This window comes from Arachis ipaensis, chromosome B5 (genome assembly GCF_059453495.1).
Source record: "Arachis ipaensis isolate K30076 ecotype BB chromosome B5, ASM5945349v1, whole genome shotgun sequence".
In the NCBI taxonomy this organism is placed as follows: domain Eukaryota; kingdom Viridiplantae; phylum Streptophyta; class Magnoliopsida; order Fabales; family Fabaceae; genus Arachis; species Arachis ipaensis.
The window spans coordinates 121162657-121190552 of record NC_142440.1 but is presented as its reverse complement, the minus strand read 5'-3'; the positions used below and the strand labels follow the sequence as shown (position 1 = coordinate 121190552).

At 32.8% G+C, this 27896-nt stretch overlaps 2 protein-coding genes across 2 annotated transcripts; one reads left to right on the top strand and one right to left on the bottom strand.

Annotated features, from left to right (window-relative positions):
* The first annotated feature begins 20802 nt into the window (after positions 1–20802).
* On the top strand, positions 20803–24258 carry LOC148565605 (uncharacterized). Its single transcript, XM_088487193.1, has 4 exons — positions 20803–21653; positions 23614–23668; positions 23716–23997; positions 24142–24258. Exons 1-4 carry the CDS (start codon positions 20803–20805, stop codon positions 24256–24258), a joined length of 1305 nt encoding a protein of 434 aa, XP_088343319.1.
* Positions 24259–24852: 594 nt separating this feature from the next.
* Positions 24853–25383, bottom strand: LOC107640883 (uncharacterized protein At4g04775-like). The gene is made up of 2 exons (XM_016344386.1): positions 25201–25383; positions 24853–25122 (listed from the first exon to the last, which is right to left on the bottom strand). Exons 1-2 carry the CDS (start codon positions 25381–25383, stop codon positions 24853–24855), a joined length of 453 nt encoding a protein of 150 aa, XP_016199872.1.
* Positions 25384–27896: the final 2513 nt, after the last annotated feature.

Genomic DNA, 27896 nt, shown 5'->3' with positions numbered 1-27896 from the left:
AACCTGTTTGACAGAGTAGACAGCAGAGGACGAAGACGACGGCGGTGGCGCGGCGGCGGCGATGACAAATATGAGAGACAGGGACGAAGGTGAGACAAAGCACTGAAGCAGAGCTGCGGTTCTATTCTATTCCTTGAGACTTCAGGTCGCGGTGAGGTCTTCTAAGGTGAGACGAAGAAGATGACGGCGGTGGCGCGGTGAGTGACGTCGCAATGTGAGGAGGTGAGGGAGGGTTAGCCGTTGTGGATTTGTGGTTATTGGTTAGGGAATTAGGGTTGGGGACCTGGGAAACAGGAATTGGGGGGGGGGGTTATTCCTTCAAGCTTCGAGTCTCTTTTTCTTTTTTTTTTTTAACCAAAACGACATCGTTTTGGCAAGTGAATAAAAAAAAGCCTTCCAAACCGGCTGGTTGAACAAAAACCACCGATTCTCTAATTTTTATTAGAATTGGTTGGTTCAAATCGGTTCTCAACGATTCTATTCTTTGTCCGGTCATATTCATCAACCGGATCGGTCAAGAATCCGATTTATCGATTTTTCGGTCAAATCGATCTATCCGATCCGGTTCTTACAACTATGTTCAAAATTGTGACTATAGAATAAGTTTTGGATACAGCTTTAAACGTAATTATAAAGTAGGCTAATATCACCATTTAAAATCGTAACCACAAAGCAAGCTAAAATCACGGTTTAAAATCGTAGTCTAAAATATTTGATAGAAAAAATGACAATCGAGATAAAAAGAAAAAAGAAAAAACCTGTAACCTTAGACTAAAAACTGTGGCAATGGATAAAAAAATATTACATTGCAATAATTAAACTAATATATAGCGATCATAAAGGGTCACCTGGCCTTTTATTCACTCAAAGGGCACATTTTGATACAATCCTTTGGCCTAAGTCCACCTTCAAATAATCGAAGTCATGCTAATTATTATATAACACGATAGTCATTATCATTTATCAAACATAATATATCTGCAGCGAATTAATTAGGCGTGTTTCTTAATGTATCATAATATCGTATCGAATAAATGTTCACATTGGTCCCAAAAAAAATTTAGATAGGATATTTTAGTTTTTAATAAATTTTTTATTTTTTAGAAATTTTTAATAATTATTTTTGTTGGATATTTGATCTTTTTATTATTTTAAAGAGAAATTAATTTGTCTTATAATAATATTTTTTCGAATCAAATTATCTTTTAATAAAATTTATTATTAAAATTTATTAGAGAATTATTTATTCAATACACATATTAAAATTTTAATTAAAAGAAAAAAAGAGACTAATATATCTAATAAAAATAATTCTTAAAAATTTTAGGATATAAAATTTGTTAAAAATTAAAATATCTAATCTAAAAAAATTTTGAGACTAATTTGAGTATAAATACATTTTTTTCATTCCAAGATTCTAAAAACTAAACTAGTCATTAAATTGTAAAGTTATTAAGTTAGATGTTCAAAACTTTAAAGATTCGCCTTGTATTGATAGATCAGGATTGGAATCGGAATGCCCTTCTTGATTAGTTAGGAATTTTTAAATTCTTATCTTTCTTTATTATAAAGCAATGTAGTGCTAGACTTCTGAAATGTCATTGATCGCTGGACCAGCTATTTAATCTATTTTTCAATTTTGATCTCTTGTCTTTCTAGCAAAAGAATTGAATTTTGTCTACGAATATCAAATTATGTTCTCATGAATCATTAACTAAAAATCTCATAAGAGAAGAAGAAAAAGGTTCTGGTTTATCGTTTTTCTTCCATTCAAGTCAGCAAGTGGATCAAGAAACTACCGCCCAAGGGTGCTCATAGAGCCGGTCTTCGTTTGCCTAAGATCCTATTATGAGATTGGGAGAAAGTAGAATAACATTTTAGGACTAACGGCCAACTGTAGGTTTAAGATAAAATAGGTAAGTAATTAACCACTGAACATTAAACATACAGTGGACACTCCTGACTGAAGACCATTCACAACAATAATCTATATGCCAGCGAAAAACTTTTAAATAAAAATTCAATTCGTGACGGATTAGTTTTTAGCCTGTCGAATTAGGAGATACCGTGAATAACAAATTTTTTTTTTAATTCAATTGAAATTTAATCCGAATTAAATCAGATATAATAAAATAATATATTCATGTATCAAATATATATCTTTTAAAAAATAGTTAAATTTTTTATATTTTATTACAATCCAACTACACATCCAAGCATTTTTGTATCTAAGTCCAATCAAGTATGCCTAAACTCAACAAAAACCACTTTCATTACACTCGCGAGTACACACGTGCGTTTCAATAACGCTTTTTCGTCTTCATCTTCGTCTTCGTCTTCATCTTCATCTCTGCGTTCTTCCTTCTTCTTCTTTGTTTTCCTCTTTCTTTGTCTTTGTATTCCTTCTTCTTCTTCTTTTTCGCGTTCTTCCTTCTTCTTCTTCGTCTTCCTCCTTCTTCTTTTTTGCGTTCCTTCTTCTTCTTCGCGTGTTTTCTCTCAATCGTCATTCTTTTATTGTTGTTGTTGTTGTTGCGTTTTTTCTTTTCCTCGTTTTAATTGAGGTTCATTTAGATCCAAAAATGAACTGGATTTGGTTCAGATTTAGTGAATACTTAACAGTAGTATCAAGTGAACCTAACTCAATTCACAAATGAACCAAATTCGGTTTAGATTTGAACAAAAAGTGATAAACATTCAATCAGCAAGAAAAGCACATTTTAATTCATTCCTACATGCAAATAAACTCAATTAAACTAAAAAATGAACCGAATTTCTTAAGGAATAATAGATTTGGTAAATACTTGAAAGTAGTATCAAGTGAAACTAACTCAATTCACAAATGAACCGAATTCGGTTCACATTTGAACAAAAGTGATAAACATTCAATCAGCAAGAAAGCACATTTCAATTCATTTCTGCATGCAAATGAACTCAATTAAACTAAGAAATGAACCGAATTTCTTAAGGAATAACAGATTTGGTGAATACTTAAAAGTAGTATCAAGTGAACCTAACTCAATTCACAAATGAATCAAATCCGATTCAGATTTGAACAAACAGTTAAAAAATTACTTAAAGAATAAAAAATTTGGTCAATACTTATCTGCAGCATTAAGTGAAGCTCAATTAACGGATAAATGAACCGAAATAAACTAAGAAATGAATCGAAATTATTTAATGATGGCATCAGAAAAAATCAGAACTAATAAAGATGTTAGTAAAATGTTGGTGTTATTGGTGTTATGATAAAAAAAAAAAAAAAAGACGCAACGATAGGGAATAAGGAGGAGGAGGAGGAGGAGGAAGAAGAAGAACCTGCGTGTGCGAATTTGAAAGAAGAAGAAAAACCTACACAAATTTAAAAGAAGAAGAAAAGGAGGAAAAAGAGAAAGAAACAGATAATAAGGAGAAAGAGAAGGAAGCAAAGAAGGAAAAATTGAAGAAGAAGGACAAAGAGGTGTGTTTTAAAAAATTGTTATAACAATTTAATTAAACTTAGTTAAATATTTTATTTAAATATAGAATTTTATTTATTTTATTATTTTAAATCGATTAACCGTTAAAAAGAGTCACATCATTCCATCAATTTTAATTTTTTTTTTTCAGTTCTTTATTCAATTCGTTGCCAATTAATTTTTTTTATCTGAATCAGACCGATTTAATAATAATCAATTTTTAATTAATCCGATTGTACTGATTTGTTCGATTTGATGCACCAATTAATGACTCAATAATCGAACTCCATCTATAAAAGACTACCGAGTCAAAGCTGACTTGTTAAACCAATACTGAGTTTATAATAGAACACATCTTCTTTATATTTTCTCTTATTTTTAATTATTACGAGTTATAATTCAGAGATATATGAACATGACATATATTAAATAGAAAATATTTTATAGATAAATTATGATAATATTTTAATATTTTATTAATATTAAATATAGATTAATTTTTTTGTTAATGTTTTCAATTTTTTTAATTATATAAAAAATTTTAAATAACTGTTTGTTATTAATAAATAATAATACATATTGTTTTTAATGAATTTGATTCATCTAAATTTTAAATTTTATTTTAAAAAATAAAGTATGATCAGTGGCGGAGTTTGAAACAAAATTTTAGGGGGTCAGATAGTGGAGGGCAGATAGAAGATAATTGTCAAGATGCTTTTGATATGAATCTCATTTAAGATAAGCTCGTCTAACATCATCTCTCTGATTTGGGTGATAATTGATATTGTCAAATTTGAAGACGTTTTCCAGGATCTCGTTCCAAAGAAATAAGGTCAAACTCATCAGATGCAACTCTTTAAACTTTTAGAGGTTGTATCTCACTTTTTTCGTGATTTATTAAAATAGAAGAACTATCTACAGGTGTTTATATTGTAAAAGTTATATGTTCTTCTTCTTGAATATTAGCATTTTTTTTAAAAAAATGCATCAATTCTTTGATTTTTCATGATTATTTTATATAAAAATTTGAATATATATATCCTGTAAAATATGTAAAAAAGAAAAAAGTTAGAATTACAAATATTAAAATTTATAATATTTATTGAATTTTTTTATCAATTTATACAAATATAATAATATCAATACTTATTGAATATTCTAATATTTTTTATCATATAAAAAATTAAATTAAATAAACAGTAAAATATAAAATAATATTAAATTACATAAATAAAAATACATAATTTTTTATATTTGAACTCAAAGATAGAGGGAGTGTTGCTTATTGAATAGAAAGCTGTGAATACACTCAGTTCAGTCCAAATCCAACATGTTTTGGATATTTAAAACTAAAAATTATTATGCAATAAAAGCAAGAGATGAAGATTGAACTTTGGTATTTTAAGTCATAGCGAAGTATTTGAGCGAGCTGAACTAATTTTTTATTTTTTGAAGAAGTATTACTAATTTTTTTACCAAAAGTTTGGGGGGCCATAGCCCCCTTGTCTTAACTAAGCTCCGCCCCTGAGTGTGATCTCTCACCATTTATTTTATAGGTGAGATAAAAAAATATAAAAAAAAATTCAAAACTAAAAAAATTACATTTAATTACTTTTTTAAATAAAAATTTAAAATTTAAAAGATTTTCTAATATAATTTTATAAATATAAATAAAGAATAAAATTAGACACATTAATAAGTATTTAGTTATATTAAAGTATACCCAAAAAAATATTTTAATTTTATTTAAAATATAATTGAACACAAATACCAAATGAGTGTCATATTCAGGATATATCTTGACACTTAGACACATTAATTTAACAATGTTCTTGCTTCAGAGAGGAATGAGGAAATAAAATACTAATAACAAGGCATACTTTAGAGCACTAAATCTAATGTAATCTTGGAATTATTTTTTTAGTTACATTTCGTTGACTTTCGGTATATGCCTTTTTTCGGCATCTCATTTCCCATTTCATAGAGTTTATGTTACATTCATAAGATCCGTCCATATGCCTGCCCTGTTACATGATTGAAATCGCTTATGATTAATTAATCGTTACTCATTTTAATTTGTTCCAAAATAATTATTTAGAATGGGACTATTAGTACTCCAAATTATATATCTATCTATGATAGATACTCTCGTGATGACATCTTTACGTGAAGATAACATTGTGAACCATTAGATAAGTTGATAAAGTTGACTAAATATGTTTGATTAATCATCTAAGGATTCACAATATCATCCTTATATAAAGATATCATTATGTGAGTATTCTCTTCTATCTATATCTATGATGTACGGATTCTGATATGGACACGGAACATAATATAATACGGGACACGTCAATACGCAAATTTTAAAATCTTATTAGGTACAAAAACACGCATATATATAAAATATAAAGTATATTTTAGATAAATCGTAATGATATTTTGATATTTTATTATTTTTAAAATATAAATTAATTTTTTATTATTTATAATGTCTTATTTTAATTAAATATAGTATTTAAAATATTTTTTATTTTAATAAATAATAATATATACTATTTCTAAATTTATTTTAAAAATACATGTTAAAAATAAGATTGGATATGCTGACACGTAATGGTATTTAGGTGTGTCCAAACGTGTCTGAAAAAAAATTTTATTTTTTATTAAGATACAGTTAGACACAACAAATACGCGTATCAAACGAGTGTCGATAAATATCATGTCCAAAATGTATTTGACACGCAGACACAGCAACTTAACAAAATATTCGTGTTTTATAAATCTATACTTTATATTACTAACTACAAAATAATTTTAATTTTCTATTCAGCCAAAAACTTTCTCCTTTTCTCTATTTCTTCTCTCCTCTTTTATTATTGATTTAAAAAAAATATTTTAATTTTTTTATTAAATGAAAAAATTTAAAGATCGGTTGGAATTTTTTTAATTAAAGTTGGAGCTATAATTAGTCATAAAAAATAGTTTCTTCTGAAAATCATTAAAAAAATAAATTATATATTCAAATTAATTCTCAACGAATTTTAAATAAGGCATTTTAATTTCTATAATTTCTAATAAATTTTTACTATTTTAAAAATTTTTAAGTATTTTTTTGTCTGTCAATTTGATCTATTTATTACTTACAATAAATTATTTAATATGTATATTAAACAAGTAAATTTTTAATAGATTTTATTATAAGATAATATCATTAGATTTTTAATAAACATTATTTTTTTTATAAAAAGACCAATTCGTTTTAAAAATTTTTAAAATAATAAAAATTTGTTGAGGATCAAAATGCTAAATTTAAAATTTTTTAAGGACTAATTTAGATATATATTTACTCAAAATATAGTTAGTCATTTACATTTCAAATTATCAATTACTTCATAATGTTTTTCATATAGTCAGTCAAATTTGTAATATTAATTAAAAACTTGTTAATTGTCTTTCTTTTTGATGTTTCATCAATGTAATATTGTGGAAGAATGTATATTTATTGTAAACAAAAGTAATTTTTGATGAACTAATTGATTCTACAATTATTAATTTTTTATTTATATTTTATTATATTAATATTCTTCTTTTTCTTCTTCCAGTTCTCTCTTTCTTATTCTCCAAGAATAATCCCTCTGTTTTCGCTTTGCAATATTTATATTCAATTAAAAAATCTTATACAAATAAAATATGAAATTATTTAGGTGCGCATAAAAATATGAAATTATTGTTGTCAAGTTGAATTGTATATTTGATTAAAATTTTGAATTAGAGTAGTTTAGTTTAGGGCAATTTTGGAAATCAAAACTATAGTAATTAATAGAGTGTAGATATAGCCAAATAGGTGACAGTGCTAAAAGCCAACCTGGTTATTTATTTAGACAAATTGATAGATTAAATATTTAAAGGTGAGTTCTTCGGTGTCCATAATTTGGTACCGAAATTGTCGAATTACACCGTATTTAAATGGAGTTTAATTATTACCATCAGTGAGTGTGAATTGATTGAATGGTGTGGTACATTCCAAGATTGTTATATATTCTTTGTTAATATTTAAAAATTTTGTTTAACTATTATGTAAATTCGCACTATAAAACAAATATAAATTTTTATTTTTTCATTTATGAAAAAGGCTTCTGACCACTAAAATTATTGTTTTTCATTTGAATATAATATATTAAGCATTTTTATATTTAGTTTTTACACAATATATTTTAATAAATAATTAATTATTAAATACTGATATAATTGGTATTTTTTACTCTTAAAATAATTATTCTAAATTTTTTTAGGTGTATTTTCTTGTTAATTAAAAATAAACAATAATAATTTAATAATTATTTTATAATTAAATTTTAATCTTAAGTTACTCAATTAGCGTATAATAATTAATAAAAGTAATATGAGCAGGAGACAATAAAAATTTAACCATAATATATTAATAATATAAAAAAAAATTATATTGGTACTCAAGGTTCTTTTATTTAATCAAAATTTTCTATTTATTAATTTAAATAAAAATACAAAAATATGATTAATTTGTACATTAATCTCATTTTCCTAGTCTATACATTTTATTTTCATTTTTGATGACGGTAATGAACCACAAATTTCCTTTCATTTTCATATTTTTGTTAATATAACTATAAAAGATTTTACAAATTTAATTTTTGTAATGTGTAACTATAAAAATAAGACTAAATACACAAATTAATAAATTTATATTTTGTTATTTAAATAAAAATTATATTACTCAATCACTAATATTTATTTTTGTGTATAGTATAAATAGGATTAACTCAAATGACATAACATTATCTATAATTTTATATAAATAAATTATAACTTATATATAAAAAATTATTAATTATATATATATATATAATAATAAAAAATTTAATTAGATTTATTATTCATTCAATAAAATAAATAAAAATATTATAATTTAGATATGATAAGTCTAAAAACATTACACCTTAACAAATATGAATATTATAATTATGTAACGATTAAATTTTTAGTAAGTCTAAATACTATTAGTTATTAGGCGCTACTTCGCATATGTTAGCCGAATTTTATATGTCTTACAGTTTTAATGTTAAAATTTAATCACAGATAATAATAGATAAATCATCACAAAATTTATATATTATTATTAATTAAAATGATAAAATATAATGTGTATATATAAATATTTATTAGTTATTAAAATTTAATCTGACATATTAAAAATAATAGATTTAATATTGTATGTATTGCCAGATTAATAAAAATAGTTCATTTATTATCTATATTTTTTTTTTATGTTACAAAAAAATATTTTTAATTATTTAATAAGATGACCTTTAAATAGTCTTTTAAAGTAATGAGAACTGTAACGACCCAATTTTCAATATGTCTAGATCATACCGAAAACTGAGCGCTACCAATTTGTCTTCCTAATTATTATCTATTATTTATCATATGAGCCTGATTCGTTGTTAAACGCGTAGTTAATTTGTGAGGTGTATTTTTTTTTTAAAACGTTTGGATTAATAGACGGAATCACTCAAAATCAATTCACAAGTAATAACAGATAAAACAGTTATAAACAACCACACATAAATACATCACGAGTAGCTAGCAACATTCAGTTATCTAGCTTTTATTAGAGTATAGACCTTTAGTTAGAACACCCCTAGATATAGCTAGATAATAACTTTATACATATACATACATACAACATCCCAGGTCCTGACCTGTTCAAAGGTCTCTAAGCTGGCACCTAGGCTAGCCTAGACTCTTTACTCACCTAGTCCCTCTAAAATACTAAAGCGAGGGAAAGTATGTTCTAGGTCATCAAAATTCAAGCCAAGTGGAACGTCATCAAAAGATAGAACATCATCTGCTACTCCTCTGCACGATCAGACTTTTCCACAGGACGTCTCTCTGGTACCTCATGAAGTAGCCACACAATAGGAATCTCGTACACAGGATTTAGGTTAAAGTACGCATACGAACGGGGTGCAGACGTTGGCTGGTCTCACAGTATATACATATAATCAGAGAACGATATTCACCCTAGACTAAGAAGACTATCTAGAGCAGAATCCTCTTCTTGCGAACGGTCATCAGCGAACTATGGTAAGGTACTCTTACTTCCATCTGAAGGGGAAAGGGAGAGAGAAGGGGTAAGAACTTGGGAGTTCTTAGTAGGGTCGGGGTTATTAGTTACGTTCATTTATTTGGGGTCGATTAGTAGACGAGTAACATAATATAGCGAAGCAGTAAATAGAAGATAAAGATAGAAAGAGAAAGTAGAGACAACAAAAAGCAGAACACAAACAAAAGAATACAAGAAAATAAAACACAGAAATAGCATACGAGCAGACAAACATAAAGAAGTAGATCACACACAGAAAGGAATGCAACAGAGAATGATGCGCAGACAAGAATGATGCATGTCTAGCCCTAGCGCAGGCCATGAGCTCATGTGTCGGTTGGCTGCCCGCAATCCCGACATTTATCCGGTCACGAGTAATCCCGATTTCCCGAATACGATTTTCCGTTCCTAAATAAATGCGCATATAATAATAGCCGCTCATTTGAGACAGCCTCTGCTTACTTCAGGAAAATATATGTATACTCTGCTCTGCTCTGGGGAAGCGGAAAATAGCTGTAGGTAACTTAGTTTCCCTACAGAAGCTCTGGGTTGCATTAAGCAACTAATATATATTAAATATAGCTCTGGGTTGCATCAAGCAACTAATATATATATATAAATATAGCTCTGGGTTGCATCAAGCAACTAATATATATATAAATATAGCTCTTTATTATATTACTCTTCTCTTTATATCTCTTTACTCTGTTCTGGTTTCTCTTTTCTCTGTATCTCTTTACTCTGTTTTAATTACTCTGTTCTCTGTATCCTTTTTCTCTTCTCTGATTACTCTTTTTATCTGTATCTATATTACTCTTTTTCTCTTTATCTCTTTACTTTACTCTGGTTACTCTGTTTTCTGTGTTTCTCTACTCTGCTCTGATTTCTCTGCTTAACGTATGTATTTAAAGTTTATGTAAATTTCGGTATGAATAGTTCGCCTGTCCCAAGTATAGGTTCATTAAGTCTATACTGAAACAGTTTAACTTTTCATATTATACCTAACCCTAGTCGCAACTCAAGGACTAACTATGTTGCCCTAGTTCGTTCACTAATTTCTGTCTGTTTTTCTGTTATTAAAACCTTACAGACTTTTCTTTAGTTTTTATCTTTTCTTCAACTTTTTATCTTTCTTTTATCTTTGCCTCACTAATATGTTCTTACCACTCCCTAAGTATTTTATGAAGGTAATTATGAGATTCTGCGCTTAAAGTTGTCTTTCTAAACCTTTTACAGAAAACTGCCTTTTTCGCATTATTTTATTATTTTTATTAAAATATTATTTTTAAATAAATATTATTATTTAATATTTTATTATTATTTATTATTTTATTAATATATTTTCGAAAATTAAGTTACCTTTTACTTTTAACCTTTAAAATTTACTTTTTACCACCCGTAACTTTTAATATTTCTACTTTTACCATCCTAACTTTCAGAAATTACCAAATAACCCCTCAAACACCAAAATAATTACTTCCTTGCCCTTTTATGAATCAAAAAGGTGTTCTTCATTGTTCTTCACCACACTCAAAGTGTTCTTCATGTTCTTCATAAATTCTTCAGATTCTTTCTCTGTTTTTACCCGTTTTTCAGTCTTTTCAGCAACCGATTTTTGCCAAAATTCAAAATAAATTCCCAGCCACTAAAACCCCATCTTTTCTACATGATTTTAACACAAATTGAACCCCAATTTATGGCCTAGGGTTTCGTTTTCCAGCAGCCACAAGAACACACATTCATAGCTTGAATTTCATCAAATTTCATCAAAATTTCACCAAATTTTCACCAAGAATAAATCATATATGCAACCAATTTTTAGGACAGCTAAATCATACAACATTCACACATCTCAAACACAAATAATCAAGATTAATTTCGTGACACCCTACCTTGATTTGCTGCTCCAAATCCGGTTAAACTTTCAGGTGGTCCTGAAGCACTTTTTCCTCCCAAATCACATCAAGAACAACTTTAAATCCAAAAACTCTCAGCTGACCAAATATCACTCAGTATGTTAGGAAGAGATATCTCACCTTAGACTTGCTGGAAATTCACGTTTCTTGGCCCTCAAGTCAAGTTAAGCATGATTCCTAAGGAAGAACAACAAGAAAACACATGTTTTGCATGGTTTTCCTTGAAAACCGAATTGAAATGGGAGGGAGACAGCCATCTCACCTTATTTCCAGCCTTGATATGTTATATGGTTATGTAGAGGAAGAAGAGAGGATCATTTTGGTGAAATCGGAATTTTGATTTGAGTTTTAGTTCAGAAGAAATCAAGCTTTGAAGATTAAGTGTTCATGAAAGTTTCTCTCTTTTCTCTCTTGTTATTTTCGGCCAAAATGATGAAATGAGACAGCCTTGGAGGTCTTGGGGGTGTAAGGTGAATTGTGATTGGTTGGCTTGAAGGTGGATTAAAATAATATTAAAATATCTCTGGTGTACAACTACTAAAACTAGGTGTACTGGAACACTCGTAAAAACATCTCTAAAAATTATTTTCTGAGCTACTAGCATAAATGACACTAGTAACATATTTATTATGATAATAGAACATGTATAATGAGGCCTTGGTATTACTAAATTCATCAGAGAGTGTTGGTGCTAAGCTGCACCAGTAAACCGTAAACCCGGTTAAACCGATTTTCTGTTTTTAACAAAAACAGACCAGGTAACCTTATAATATCATTCAAGCATTTTCTAATACTAATATAATGATAATATTATACTATTATCTCTCTCCTCTCATGAATCGAGTCCGGTTCGTCAAACAGAGACTATTTACGAAAATCAGAATCAAAACTGCCAACCGATACGGTTCAAAAACTAGGTTCTTCGCGATTGCATTATCGAGCTTGCCTCAAAGGAGGTTCTAGCTTAAGGATGACGTAATGATAATGAGGATTGAGATTCTTGATGATATAACAGAGGTGTTCCCTTTACTGATTTTCTGGAGAAACCCGTACTTTCAGAAAAGATCTCATGTACTCGAAAATCAGGGTTGTTACATTCTACCCTCCTAAAAGAAAATTTTGCCCTCAAAATTTCAGTTACCTAGGAATAAATGCGGGTAATCATCTTTCATCTTATCTTCCAGTTCCCAAGTGTGCTCTTCCTCTCCTCTTGGTTCCCATGCTACTTTTACTAAGCGAATAACTTTGCCTCTTAGCTGCTTATCACTTCTTTCTACTATCTGAACCGGTGATGCTTGATATGTCAAATCATTTCGTAACTGTACTGTATCTGGTTGTAAAACGTGACTCTCATCGGGAACATATTTTTTTTAAGTTGCGAGACATGAAAAACATCATGAAGGTTTGATAAATAAGGAGGAAGGACTATTTGATAAACTACTAGACCGACTCTTTTAAGTATTTGGAAAGGTTCTATGTATCGTGGGTTAAGCTTTTTAGTCTTAAGGACTTTACCTATTCCAGTAATCGAAGTTACTTCTAGAAAGACATGATCTCCCTCACTAAACTCTAAGGGTCTATGTCTATTATCGGCATAGCTCTTTTGACGGCTCTGTCCTGTCTGGATCTTCCGACGAATCTCCTTTATCTTCTCAGTAGTTTCTTACACTAAGTTTGGACCTAAGACACTAGCTTCTCCATCGTCATTCCAACACAATGGTGTCCGACATCTTCTTTTGTAGAGAGCTTCATATGGTGCCATCCCGATACTTTATTGGCAACTGTTGTTGTAGACAAATTCGACCAACAGCAAATACTTATCCCAGCTGCTTTGGTTGTCTATCATACATGATCGTAACATGTCTTCTAATGTCTGGATTGTCTGCTCTGATTGTCCGTCTGTCTGAGGATGGTATGCTGTACTCATGTGCAATTTTGGTCCCAACACTTTCTGGAAAGCTCTCCAGAATCTGGATGTAAACATCGGATCTCGATCTGAAACAATTAACAAAGGTATCCCGTGCAATCGTATGATTTCTTGAATATATATCCGTGCCAACCTTTCTAAAGTATAGTCAACTCGAATCAGAAGGAAGTGCGCTGACTTTGTCAACCTGTCCACAATTACCCAGATGGCATCGTGTCCTGTTGAGGTCCTTGGCAATCCCGTGACAAAATCCATAGAAATCTGCTCCCATTTCCATTGTGGTATTTCTAAGGGTTGCAGGGTTCCTGACAGCTTCTGATGTTCCACCTTCATCTTCTGGCAGGTTAAACACTTTGAGACATAATCAGCTACTTCTTTCTTTAAGCTCGGCCACCAGAACATTTGTTTTAAATCTTGATACATCTTTGTCACTCCAGGATGCATAGAAAGTCTACTTTGGTGAGCTTCAGCAAGAATCTTTTGTCGCAATTCTCCAGAGTTAGGCACACAAATTCTTTTCTTGTACCTCCATAGGCCACTACGATCCTATCTCACAGCTTCTTCAGCTCTGCAAGCAATGGTGACATCCAATACAGTGCTATGGAAATCGGTCCGGCTCCAGGTACTAGATCAATGCTGAATTCTATCTCTCGCTGAGGAAGAGACTCAGGTATGTCGTCCAAGAAAACATCAGGAAATTCCTTCATCATTCAGATTCGTTCTAAGCTTAATTCACTATCATTCGAGCTAGCCGCTAACAGAACGTACCCCTCACAATCACTCCCGCCTAAGGTAACTCTTACAGAATTCAGATATAAGGTGTGGGACAGAAATGGTTTAGTACATAGACTATCAGATGGAATAACAACAGTTCTTTTAAAATAATCAAGGAAAACATGATACTTAGATAACCAATCTAATCCTAAAATAACTTCTAAACCATATGGAGGCAAACAGATTAGATAGTGTATAAAAGTCCTGTTCCTAATAGCGAATGGTACTTGCAGGCACACTAAACTGGTCAAAGCATTTTGGGATGCAGGTGTATGGACAATCAAGTAAAAATTCAATTTAAAGAAATATAATCCTAACTCGTGAGCAATAGTTAGAGAAATAAAGAATACGATGCACCCGAATCATACAGTACAGTTAGAAATCGATTCTTGACATAACACTGACCTTGAATGAGGCCGTCCGATTGCACAACATCGTCAATAGTGATAGCAAACACTCGTCCTTATTGTTGGGTTCTGACTGGATTTTGAGTAAATCCCTTCGGACAATCCTTGGCAATATGTCCAAGTTCTCCACAAGCATAGCAGTTAGGTAATCCAAACTGGCAAGACCTGTTACTATGATCTTTTCCGCATTGCTTACATGCAGGGTTTATGTAAGCCTGACGGGCTCGTTTACCATTGCCTTGCCTTACTTTACCTCCATTCTTACCCGTAAGGCGAGCAGTAATGTTACCAACTTATAGGTTCTTATGCTGTCATATGCCACGCGCTTTAAAATGCACCCTTCTTCCAGCTGCCTGATGATTGCTAAGACGCCTTGGTGGAAATCCTTGGCAACTCACCTTGGCCACATTCACTTTCTTAATACATTCTTCTACTAACTTACTCTTGTTGACTAATTCAGCAAAATTACGTATCTCCAGCGAAACTATTGAACTCATCAGATCATCACGAAGGCCTCCTTCAAACTTCAAGCACTTCCATTCTTCAAAGTCAGTAGGACTCCCTTGACAGATCTTAGAGAAACGACACAAGTCATCGAAATTACGAGCATACTCGGCAACAGTCATACCCCCTTGCCTCAGCTGCATAAGCTCTATCTCTTTAGCATCACGCACTGCTCTTGGGAAATATTTCTTGTAGAATTCATCTTTAAAAATATCCCAAGGAATGTCACCTTCATTACGTTGTAGCAGTCGCTGTATCCCTTGCCACCAGTACTCAGCTTCTCCCTCGAGCATATAAGTAGCAAACTCCACGTGTTGTCCTTCCGAAACATGTTGCGCTCTCAGTGATCGTTCAATACCTCGAAACCAATTATCAGTGTCAGTCGCAACGAGTGTACCCTTGAACTTAGGCGGATTAACCTTCAGAAATGTCGCAAGGGTCATAGGTCTTTCAGGATGCCCTAAGTTGTTCTCATCATTCCCATTATATTCTCTGTATTCATTCTCGTTCCCATTTCTCACCCCGAGACGTTTAACAGCCCTAGCCGCTGCTACAGCAGCTTCACGCACTACTTCAACCACGTTGTTCATGGTAGCCATAAACGTTTCCTGTTCCCTCTCGTAGTTAACATTAGGAATTTCTTCCCGTACGCCTCGTCTCCATGAACCCATTGTAGTCTTGTTCACACCAAACAATCATTGTTAAGGTGATCAGTCTTAACACTTCAAGTCAAGTGTGAACATTCCCAAAATGAAAACACAGAGACAATCATGCAGCATATATCACTGGGATATCCTATACGTATGAGACACACAACAGAGTATGCAATGAAGCATAGTCAGTCCACTCCCCAGGCTCTACTGGGAACGAACTGCTCTGATACCAAATTGTAACGACCCAATTTTCAATATGTCTAGATCATACCGAAAACTGAGCGCTACCAATTTGTCTTCCTAATTATTATCTATTATTTATCATATGAGCCTGATTCGTTGTTAAACGCGTAGTTAATTTGTGAGGTGTATTTTTTTTTTTAAAACGTTTGGATTAATAGACGGAATCACTCAAAATCAATTCACAAGTAATAACAGATAAAACAGTTATAAACAACCACACATAAATACATCACGAGTAGCTAGCAACATTCAGTTATCTAGCTTTTATTAGAGTATAGACCTTTAGTTAGAACACCCCTAGATATAGCTAGATAATAACTTTATACATATACATACATATAACATCCCAGGTCCTGACCTGTTCAAAGGTCTCTAAGCTGGCACCTAGGCTAGCCTAGACTCTTTACTCACCTAGTCCCTCTAAAATACTAAAGCGAGGGAAAGTATGTTCTAGGTCATCAAAACTCAAGCCAAGTGGAACGTCATCAAAAGATAGAACATCATCTGCTACTCCTCTGCACGATCAGACTTTTCCACAGGACGTCTCTCTGGTACCTCATGAAGTAGCCACACAATAGGAATCTCGTACACAGGATTTAGGTTAAAGTACGCATACGAACGGGGTGCAGACGTTGGCTGGTCTCACAGTATATACATATAATCAGAGAACGATATTCACCCTAGACTAAGAAGACTATCTAGAGCAGAATCCTCTTCTTGCGAACGGTCATCAGCGAACTATGGTAAGGTACTCTTACTTCCATCTGAAGGGGAAAGGGAGAGAGAAGGGGTAAGAACTTGGGAGTTCTTAGTAGGGTCGGGGTTATTAGTTACGTTCATTTATTTGGGGTCGATTAGTAGACGAGTAACATAATATAGCGAAGCAGTAAATAGAAGATAAAGATAGAAAGAGAAAGTAGAGACAACAAAAAGCAGAACACAAACAAAAGAATACAAGAAAATAAAACACAGAAATAGCATACGAGCAGACAAACATAAAGAAGTAGATCACACACAGAAAGGAATGCAACAGAGAATGATGCGCAGACAAGAATGATGCATGTCTAGCCCTAGCGCAGGCCATGAGCTCATGTGTCGGTTGGCTGCCCGCAATCCCGACATTTATCCGGTCACGAGTAATCCCGATTTCCCGAATACGATTTTCCGTTCCTAAATAAATGCGCATATAATAATAGCCGCTCATTTGAGACAGCCTCTGCTTACTGCAGGAAAATATATGTATACTCTGCTCTGCTCTGGGGAAGCGGAAAATAGCTGTAGGTAACTTAGTTTCCCTACAGAAGCTCTGGGTTGCATTAAGCAACTAATATATATTAAATATAGCTCTGGGTTGCATCAAGCAACTAATATATATATATAAATATAGCTCTGGGTTGCATCAAGCAACTAATATATATATAAATATAGCTCTTTATTATATTACTCTTCTCTTTATATCTCTTTACTCTGTTCTGGTTTCTCTTTTCTCTGTATCTCTTTACTCTGTTTTAATTACTCTGTTCTCTGTATCCTTTTTCTCTTCTCTGATTACTCTTTTTATCTGTATCTATATTACTCTTTTTCTCTTTATCTCTTTACTTTACTCTGGTTACTCTGTTTTCTGTGTTTCTCTACTCTGCTCTGATTTCTCTGCTTAACGTATGTATTTAAAGTTTATGTAAATTTCGGTATGAATAGTTCGCCTGTCCCAAGTATAGGTTCATTAAGTCTATACTGAAACAGTTTAACTTTTCATATTATACCTAACCCTAGTCGCAACTCAAGGACTAACTATGTTGCCCTAGTTCGTTCACTAATTTCTGTCTGTTTTTCTGTTATTAAAACCTTACAGACTTTTCTTTAGTTTTTATCTTTTCTTCAACTTTTTATCTTTCTTTTATCTTTGCCTCACTAATATGTTCTTACCACTCCCTAAGTATTTTATGAAGGTAATTATGAGATTCTGCGCTTAAAGTTGTCTTTCTAAACCTTTTACAGAAAACTGCCTTTTTCGCATTATTTTATTATTTTTATTAAAATATTATTTTTAAATAAATATTATTATTTAATATTTTATTATTATTTATTATTTTATTAATATATTTTCGAAAATTAAGTTACCTTTTACTTTTAACCTTTAAAATTTACTTTTTACCACCCGTAACTTTTAATATTTCTACTTTTACCATCCTAACTTTCAGAAATTACCAAATAACCCCTCAAACACCAAAATAATTACTTCCTTGCCCTTTTATGAATCAAAAAGGTGTTCTTCATTGTTCTTCACCACACTCAAAGTGTTCTTCATGTTCTTCATAAATTCTTCAGATTCTTTCTCTGTTTTTACCCGTTTTTCAGTCTTTTCAGCAACCGATTTTTGCCAAAATTCAAAATAAATTCCCAGCCACTAAAATCCCATCTTTTCTACATGATTTTAACACAAATTGAACCCTAATTTATGGCCTAGGGTTTCGTTTTCCAGCAGCCACAAGAACACACATTCATAGCTTGAATTTTATCAAATTTCATCAAAATTTCACCAAATTTTCACCAAGAATAAATCATATATGCAACCAATTTTTAGGACAGCTAAATCATACAACATTCACACATCTCAAACACAAATAATCAAGATTAATTTCGTGACACCCTACCTTGATTTGCTGCTCCAAATCCGGTTAAACTTTCAGGTGGTCCTGAAGCACTTTTTCCTCCTAAATCACATCAAGAACAACTTTAAATCCAAAAACTCTCAACTGACCAAATCTCACTCAGTATGTTAGGAAGAGATATCTCACCTTAGACTTGCTGGAAATTCATGTTTCTTGGCCCTCAAGTCAAGTTAAGCATGATTCCTAAGGAAGAACAACAAGAAAACACATGTTTTGCATGGTTTTCCTTGAAAACTGAATTGAAATGGGAGGGAGACAGCCATCTCACCTTATTTCCAGCCTTGATATGTTATATGGTTATGTAGAGGAAGAAGAGAGGATCATTTTGGTGAAATCGGAATTTTGATTTGAGTTTTAGTTCAGAAGAAATCAAGCTTTGAAGATTAAGTGTTCATGAAAGTTTCTCTCTTTTCTCTCTTGTTATTTTCGGCCAAAATGATGAAATGAGACAGCCTTGGAGGTCTTGGGGGTGTAAGGTGAGTTGTGATTGGTTGGCTTGAAGGTGAATTAAAATAATATTAAAATATCTCTGGTGTACAACTACTAAAACTAGGTGTACTGGAACACTCGTAAAAACATCTCTAAAAATTATTTTCTGAGCTACTAGCATAAATGACACTAGTAACATATTTATTATGATAATAGAACATGTATAATGAGGCCTTGGTATTACTAAATTCATCAGAGAGTGTTGGTGCTAAGCTGCACCAGTAAACCGTAAACCCGGTTAAACCGATTTTCTGTTTTTAACAAAAACAGACCAGGTAACCTTATAATATCATTCAAGCATTTTCTAATACTAATATAATGATAATATTATACTATTATCTCTCTCCTCTCATGAATCGAGTCCGGTTCGTCAAACAGAGACTATTTACGAAAATCAGAATCAAAACTGCCAACCGATACGGTTCAAAAACTAGGTTCTTCGCGATTGCATTATCGAGCTTGCCTCAGAGGAGGTTCTAGCTTAAGGATGACGTAATGATAATGAGGATTGAGATGCTTGATGATATAACAGAGGTGTTCCCTTTACTGATTTTCTGGAGAAACCCGTACTTTCAGAAAAGATCTCATGTACTCGAAAATCAAGGTTGTTACAAGAACACTAGTTAAATAAAAATTAAAGCATTTCAGATTTTCAGTAAGCTAGCATAGTAATACCTCATACTTTTACGAAATCTATTTGTCCAGTCCTTCAAGAGATAATTAACTTCATTTAAAAGCTTTCATTTTTGTTGGACCCACATGATAACACTTGTCTATATTCTAGTGGATATTTGAGCATTTCGACAAATTCGGAACCGCAATCCTTAGGCACGGAAGAACTCACCATATTTAAATATAGGTGAATTCTATCCAACCCTCTCTAAAATAACATGTAAGTTGCCTTTCATCATATGTCACATTGTAATTGATCATTATCTTAAAAGTAAAAGACATATCGGTCGCTGACCTTTTTAAAATTGGACATTTTCGTCCCTTAAAATTTGAAAATACTTTTAACCCCCTCACCTTGTAAAATCTTGGACAATTGAACCCCTCCGTTGATCTGGGTTGGAAAACGTCACCGGAGAAGGCTGATGTGGCTGGGGGGAGTGTGAGCTGTCCGTTTAGGTTGCTGAGCTGGATGGGAAACTTAAATTTCAAGGACAGAATGATCCCTCACACACAAAATGATGTTGTCCCCTTCCCTGAGCCCTATTTCACATATTGTTATTCCCATAACACCCAGAAGCCACGCCTATAATTACTGAAAACTCTACCAGAAGACAAACAGTTTCTTTCTCCCTCCAAAAAAAGAACGTCTTCAACTCGTTGAGAAGGTATTGTGTGCTCAGTGGACGTTGCGGGTGGCGAAGGGTTTGACAGGATTCATCCACCAAGAAGCTGCCGTCTGCTACAGAGGTAAGAGTATTAGTGGAATATATTGTTCGTTCTTGTTTCAGAATTTGGTAGAATATAATGCATGGGGTTGGGGTTAGTCATGATCGCATGCTCTGTTTCGGAGAAAAGACTGAAAAAAATTCTATAGGGATTTAACTGATTTCAAAATCTCAGGCACTTGAAATAGGGTTTAATGTGTGATTGCTATATCTGTGCATAATGCAGATGGTTGATATATATGTTGTACCTGTTTTTTACCATGGAGGTCATTTTGGTAGAGGACCCAGTGGCACTCTTGAGTATGTTGGTGGGAAGGTTGAAAAATTTCTAGAGATGGATTTGGACTTTGTGAATTTTGGGAATTTGGTTACACTATTCAAGGGTCTGGGGTATGCAACATACAGGGCCGTGTATTGGTATGACCCAACCAGCAATGATCTTGAGACTGGACTGCACATTCTGAGAGGAGATGCAGGAATCAATGAAATGCGAGAGAACAAGCTGAGGAATTCAACTAGCAACGAGTTCTACATTTATTTCGATCACCCTATTGATGAGCCACAGATTGTGGAAGAAGATGCTGCTCTAGAACAGGGGCCAGAAGAATTTGATGATGCAGTTGATGTGGACAGTATCATGCGGGAGCTTCAGTCATCACCATCGACAGCAGGGGATGGGAATGGTAGTGGGGAGGATGAGTTGTATAAACCTCCTCCGAATGGCACTGGAACTAGTTCTGATGATGACTCTTCTAGCTATGATGAGGAGAATGATGTTATGAAGAAAAGAAGAACTCTGAAAGGAAAGGAGAAAGTGCTGCCAAAAAGAATGGTTACTGTCAAAGAAGGGCCAGGAGCAAAGTCAAGTGGGAACAAAAGAGGTGCTAGGAGAAAGACTGCATGTGTGCCTGATGGCAAAGGTACCAGGCCAGCTGCCAAGCCCAAAGGAACTGGGCCTAGTGCAAAGCCCAAAAGAACCAGGCCTACAGCCAAGCCCAAAGGAAGTGTGCCTAATGTCAAGCCCCAAAGAACTGGTGCTGCTATGCATGCTGAAGAAGATGTCCCATCTGTGCAGCCGAATGACAGGCCTCCAATAGGGCTCTATGTGAATGAGGAGGATTCAGATGATGATGACCCAGTTTATGAGTATGCATCTGAGGACCTTCACACACCAGTGTCCTCAGAGGATGATGGAGACAAGCATGAATTTCCAGTGTTTAATGAAGAGTATAGGTTTGGAGAGGGGAGATTTGAGGTGGGTACCAAGTTTACAACCATAGATGGCGTCAAAGAGGTTGTCAAAGATATGTTCATATCTGAGGGAGAGAACTGTTGTGGATAAAAAATGATAAGGAAAGGGTGAGAGTTGGCTGCAGAGGTGAAAGCTGTCCACGGCTGGCACATCTATCTTACAACAAGACACTGTTATGCTTCCAGATTAAGACTTATAAGTCTGAGCATACATGCGTAAGAGATCTGGGTAGCAATGTTGCTGATCAACACTGGATCAGTAAGAAAGTGGAAAAGAGAATGGGAAGTCAACCTCATACGACAACTAATGAGGCAATTGATTTTTTCAGAGAGGAGTTTAACTTAGTTATGCATCCGAAGATGGTATATAGGGCAGTAAAGGAAGCCAAGGAAAGGCTAGTGGGAAACGAAAAAGAACAGTATGGAAACTCAGGGACTATGGGATGGAGATTCTCAAGAGCAATCCTGGGTCGACAGCAAGAATTGATGTGAAGCCTATCCCTTAGTCCCTCCCTGTCTTTGACAAGATATATATCTGCTTCGAGGGCTGTAAGCAAGGATTCAAGAGTGGATGTAGGCCTTTCATCCATCTAGATGGAGCCTTCCTTAAGACATACCATGGAGGTCAGTTACTGTCAGCAGTGGCCCAGGATGCCAACAACTAGTTCTATGTTGTGGCTTTTGCTGTTGCAAGATCTGAGACCAAGGAGTCATGGAAATAGTTCCTGACACTACTCCAGGAAAATCTGGGTGATGCCTCCCAATTCGGTTGGAACTTTATGTTCGACCAGCAAAAGGTAAGACTCTTACTTTCCTTTATGTGTTTATTGAATTGGTGTTCATTGAATTAGCCTATAATTTGCTTATTTGTTGGTGTTTATTGAGTTAGCCCACAATCTGCTTAGTTGTTGGTGTTTATTGAGTTATCTTATAATCTGTTTATTTGTTGGTGGTAATTGAGTTAGCTTATAATGTGTTTAGTTGTAGGGTTTATTAAAAATAGATAGCCCGCAACTGATTATTTGCTGGTGTTTATTACTTTCCAAAAATATATTTGACTAGGGCCTGCTACCAGCATTAAAAGAGGTAATGCCAAGGGCACATCATAGAAACTGTGTCATGCATATATGGAAAAACTTTATTAATCGGTTCAAAGACATGCATATTAGAGACATTGTGTGGGAGTGTGCTAGGTGTACAACTGAACCAGAATTCAAGGAGAAAATGGATAGGCTGAAGGGGGTTAACAATGCGGCATGGGAATATTTGATAAAATTTGAACCTACCACTTGGGTTAAAGCCTATTTTAGTCATGGACCCAAGGTGGATAACCTGACTAATAATATGTGTGAAGTGTTCAATGCAAAGGTAGTAAAATACAGAGTTAAACCTGTTTTGACAATGTGTGAGGAGATTAGATGCTACTTAATGAGGAGGATGACCAAGCACATTAGAATGTTAGAACACCATAGTGGTAAACTAGCACCAGTTTAGGGGAAAAGGTTGCAGATGAAGATAAAACCAAGCAGTAGGTGGATGGCTGAGTGGGTGGGAGACAATGAAAGAAAAAGGTTTGAGGTCACTAGAAAGAAGACGAAAGTGGATGTGGATCTAATCAAACACACCTGTTCATGCAACACATGGCAATTGACTGGTAAAGGGTTTAACCCCAAAGCTTATCTAAAATTATGCTGGTTTACATGTAAGTTTTACTGATTATGCAGGAATGCCGTGCATACATGCTATTGCTGCTATCAGAAAGAGGCATGACCAGGTTGAGGATTATGTGCATCCATGGTTGTGTATGGAGTCCATTCACAAGACATATGCACATTGCATCAAGCCCGTTCCTAGTGAAGAATTCTAGACTGCGACTGAGCAGCTGAGGCCTATCCCGCCACCTATCAAATGGCCTATTGGGAGGCCAAAGGTGCACAACCGCAACAAGGACCCTGCTGAGGCTCATATTCAAGGAGACAAGCTGAAAAGAAGCTTCCAGGTTACATGTAGCAAGTGCAACGAGAAAGGGCATAACTATAAAACTTGTAAAGGAGCTCCAAGCAACCCCAACTGGAAACCAAAGAAGAAAAAATCCAAGAAGACAGTTGACAACTCACAAGCTCTGGTGCTGCTTCCCCTTTCACAATCAGCCCCTCAACTGGAGGTAAGCCAGCACCAAAAATACTTTAGGACCATTTTATACTACTTATTATTAGTCACTAAATAAACATTGGTTAGGTTAAGCACTAATTACCCCATTTGGTTACATTTCTGTCTTGTTGTTACATAGGATTAAAATCAATCACAGGGTGAAAAATTGAGTGAACCTAGTGCTGGGGAGGCATCTGGGTCTGCACCAGTTCCTGCTCCATTTATGGCCCAACCTTCTGCTCTAGCACAGACTCCATTCAGACCTCCATCCTAGCTGCCAAGAATGGACCAACCAGACTCCAATGCTGCTGCACCTACTTTCAGACCCAAGCAACCAATTGTTCGACCCCCAACAAGTGCAAATCCACCACCAAATCCACCACCAAATCCAACACCACAGACACAACAAACTCAAAGCAGAAACACCAGCAGGGGACCCTCGAAGGAGACCTTGAAAGCAGCTACCAGTGCCACAAAGAGAATTCTGAAGCCTCAGAAGAAGTGAACAAAGCAGCATCAACTCTGTGTGTGTGTTTTTTTTTTTTTTGGGATAGTTATTAGTATGACATTAGACAATACTTTTTAGCAGAGTAATCTTGACAAACTTGTTTACATGCCAACCAGACATTTTCATATTTTGGAGTTAACTCATGTTGTTTAGCTATGTTTTGGATTAAATCAGATATATTGTCATTCTAACGTTTTGGTTAAAATTTATCCAGAATTACTATGTTGCATAATGCTTGGAATAATGTTTAGATGTTCTAAATACAAAACAAAAATGGAATCAATCCACTAATATACCTTTCATTCAAAAGCTAGCAATGACAAGTTTCATTACAACCAATTCCATGTACATCAATCATTTTTACCCCTTCAACATACATACAGCAATAACAACAACTACTACACCAATCACAGTTATATGCCACAAACTCAATTTTTTTCCTTCAATAGACAACAACTTTCTCTCCAACTCTTCTATTTTTTCCTCAATATCCTGATTTCGAAGCACCTGTTCTACAACGGCTACTCCCTCAGCTTCATCCACCGCACCCAAGGCTTCAGGCTCCACGGCCCTAATTTTTTTGAAATGTTCATCCAGCCAGACAAAGTACCGGCAGTACGGTTCTTTTGCCTGGAACAAAATTTCAGTGAATCACCCATTAACACTCAGCACACAATAACTCAACTATTGTAAAAATCGCTCACTTACCTTGAATAATGGACACCCAAAAAACACTCTATTAGGGTTACTAGTCGTTCTTGACTTGTACATGATGGCATAGACACCACAGTAGCACTTGGGCGCAATCGCATCTCGCTCACATCGTCCAGGCACAGCGCATGAAGATCCCCCTCCAGGTCTTGTGCATGAAGAGCTCCCTTCACTCATCATGGACGATCGCAGCATCAAGACCCATGTCTTCCTCCAAGGTTTTCGATCAAATAGGGCTCAGGGAAGGGGACGACGTCGTTTTGTGTGTGAAGGATCGATCTGTCCTTGAAATTTAAGTTTCCCATCCAGCTCAGCAACCTAAACGGACAGCTCACACTCCCCCTAGCCACATCAGCCTTCTCCGGTGACGTTTTCCAACCTAGATCAACAGAGGGGTTCAATTGTCCAAGATTTTACAAGGTTAGGGGGTTAAGAGTATTTTCAAATCTTAAGGGACGAAAATGTCCAATTTTAAAAAGGTCAGGGACCGATATGTCTTTTACTCTTATCTTAATTATAGTTAGGTTATTTTGTAATTTATTACTTGAAATGGTAATGATATAATTTTTTAAAATATCAACACCCCACTCCTGTTAATGGAAGTTTCGGTCCTTCCAAGTATCGCCGTCGCCGTAGTGACAAGAAGCATGATGTCGTCGTCATCTACGGTCCTCTCAGTCAATTTCTCTTTCTTCATCCTTTAACGACGTCGTTGAATTACCGTCGTCAGTAACTTTGCCGTCCTATTCAATGTAGCCAGCGTCGACATCATCGCTATCTCCTATCCTCTCACTTGATCCCTCTTTCTGCCGTGGATCACTCTTTACTAACAACAGTAATATTTAATTTAGTTATTAAATTTTTTTATTAAAATAAAACTTTATTTAATTACACAATAGAACTATATTCATATGTAAAATATAATATAATAAAATAAATCTATTCAGAGTACTTAAAAGTATAATTAAAATCAGGAACATACAAATATAATAATAAAATTTATACTCTAAACAAGTAATCATATCTTTTATCATACATAAATTATTTTAAAAAAGAATAAATTTATAAAATTAATAACACAAGTTTAAAATTATAAAATCTAACTTTTTTACAAGTATTTTATATAATATTTATATTCTTTTAATTTTTAATTTATTCGTATTTTATTATTTAATTAATGATTAAACAAATTATTTTCATGAGAAATTATTTTTGTATTATCTTAACGAAGAGAGCAATATAACAGTTTAAAAAAAAATATAAAAATAATTTTTAAATAAAAAATAGATAATATTAAAATTTTTAAATATAAAAGTAAATTGTATAGATAGATATTTAAGAGATAAATATGAAATACATGTCTAAAATAAATAAAATAGACAAAAATAATTTTCTACTTCTTAAGAGTACTCCCATTTTATCTGTTTTATTTATTTTAGGTATGTATTTTATATTTATTTCTTAAATATTTATACAATTTATTTTTGTATTTAAAAATTTTAATATTAAATATTTTTGTTTAAAATATTATTTTTTAAACTGTTATATTGGTATCTTCTCTAATATAATACAAAAAATAATTTTTATAAAAATAATTTGTTTAATTATTAATTAAATAATAAAGTACTAATAAATTAAACAAATAAAAATACTATAAAAAATACGGTAAAAAAATTAAATTTTATCATTTTAAATTTTTATTATTAATTTTAATAATATATTTATTTTTTAAATAATATATATATGATAAAAAATATATTTATTTGTTTGGAGTACAAATTTTATTATTATATTTGTATGTTCATAATTTTAATTATATTTTTAAATACTTTGAATAGATTTATTTTATTATATTATATTTTATATATAAATATATGTTCCATTACGTAATTAAATAAAGATATGTTTTTAATGAAAAAATTTAATAACTAAATTAACCATTAACTATGTTGGTAAGCAGTAATCCACGGCAAAAAGACGCGCCGAAAGCACAACGAAGTTACGGTGGACAGAATTCAACAACGTAACTAAGAGATGATACACTGAAGAAAGAGAGATTTTGTGGGAGGAAAGTAGATGGCGACAACGTGGGAGTGGGAGTTTGATATTTTAAAAATTGTATCATTTTCAGTCTCAAATAATAAATTATAAAATAATCTAACTATGATTAAGATAAGGACAATATAACCTATAATAAAAAATAACTTACATGTTATTTTAGAGAAAGTTAGATAACATTCACCCGTATAAAATAATCAAATGGACAATTAAAATAAGTTAACGAAATATTCCGTGACTGGAATTTACATTAGCTAGGAATATACTCTAATTAAATTAACTGACCCATCATTATAGATGATAACTAATATTTGGAATGGAATAGGATTCTATATCCAAACTAAATACTTAATTAAATTTAATTAAATTATTATAATTATTTTTTAAATTATACATTTTTTTTAATTTTTATTTTTTTACTAACATTTCAGTTATTATTTTTTTGTTATTATTTTTATTATTTTCTTCTCTTTTTTTTTATTTGATTTTTTTTTATTCGTTTTTTTTTCTTCTTCTCCATCATCATCATCATTATTATTATTATTATCATCATCATCATCGTTATTATTGTATCATTATCATTGTCATCATTATCGTCATCGTCATCTTTTTATTATTTTTATCATTATTATTGT

Coding starts and splice junctions, on each gene's coding strand:
- LOC107640883 (XM_016344386.1), bottom strand. CDS start 25,383: ATGATGAGTGAAGGGAGCTCTTCATGCACAAGACCTGGAGGGGGATCT. Junction 25,123..25,200: donor TTGGGTGTCCATTATTCAAG/GTAAGTGAGCGA, acceptor ATTTTGTTCCAG/GCAAAAGAACCGTACTGCCG.
- LOC148565605 (XM_088487193.1), top strand. CDS start 20,803: ATGCAGATGGTTGATATATATGTTGTACCTGTTTTTTACCATGGAGGT. Junction 21,654..23,613: donor GAAGAAGATGTCCCATCTGT/GCAGCCGAATGA, acceptor GACCAGGTTGAG/GATTATGTGCATCCATGGTT. Junction 23,669..23,715: donor TCACAAGACATATGCACATT/GCATCAAGCCCG, acceptor GCGACTGAGCAG/CTGAGGCCTATCCCGCCACC.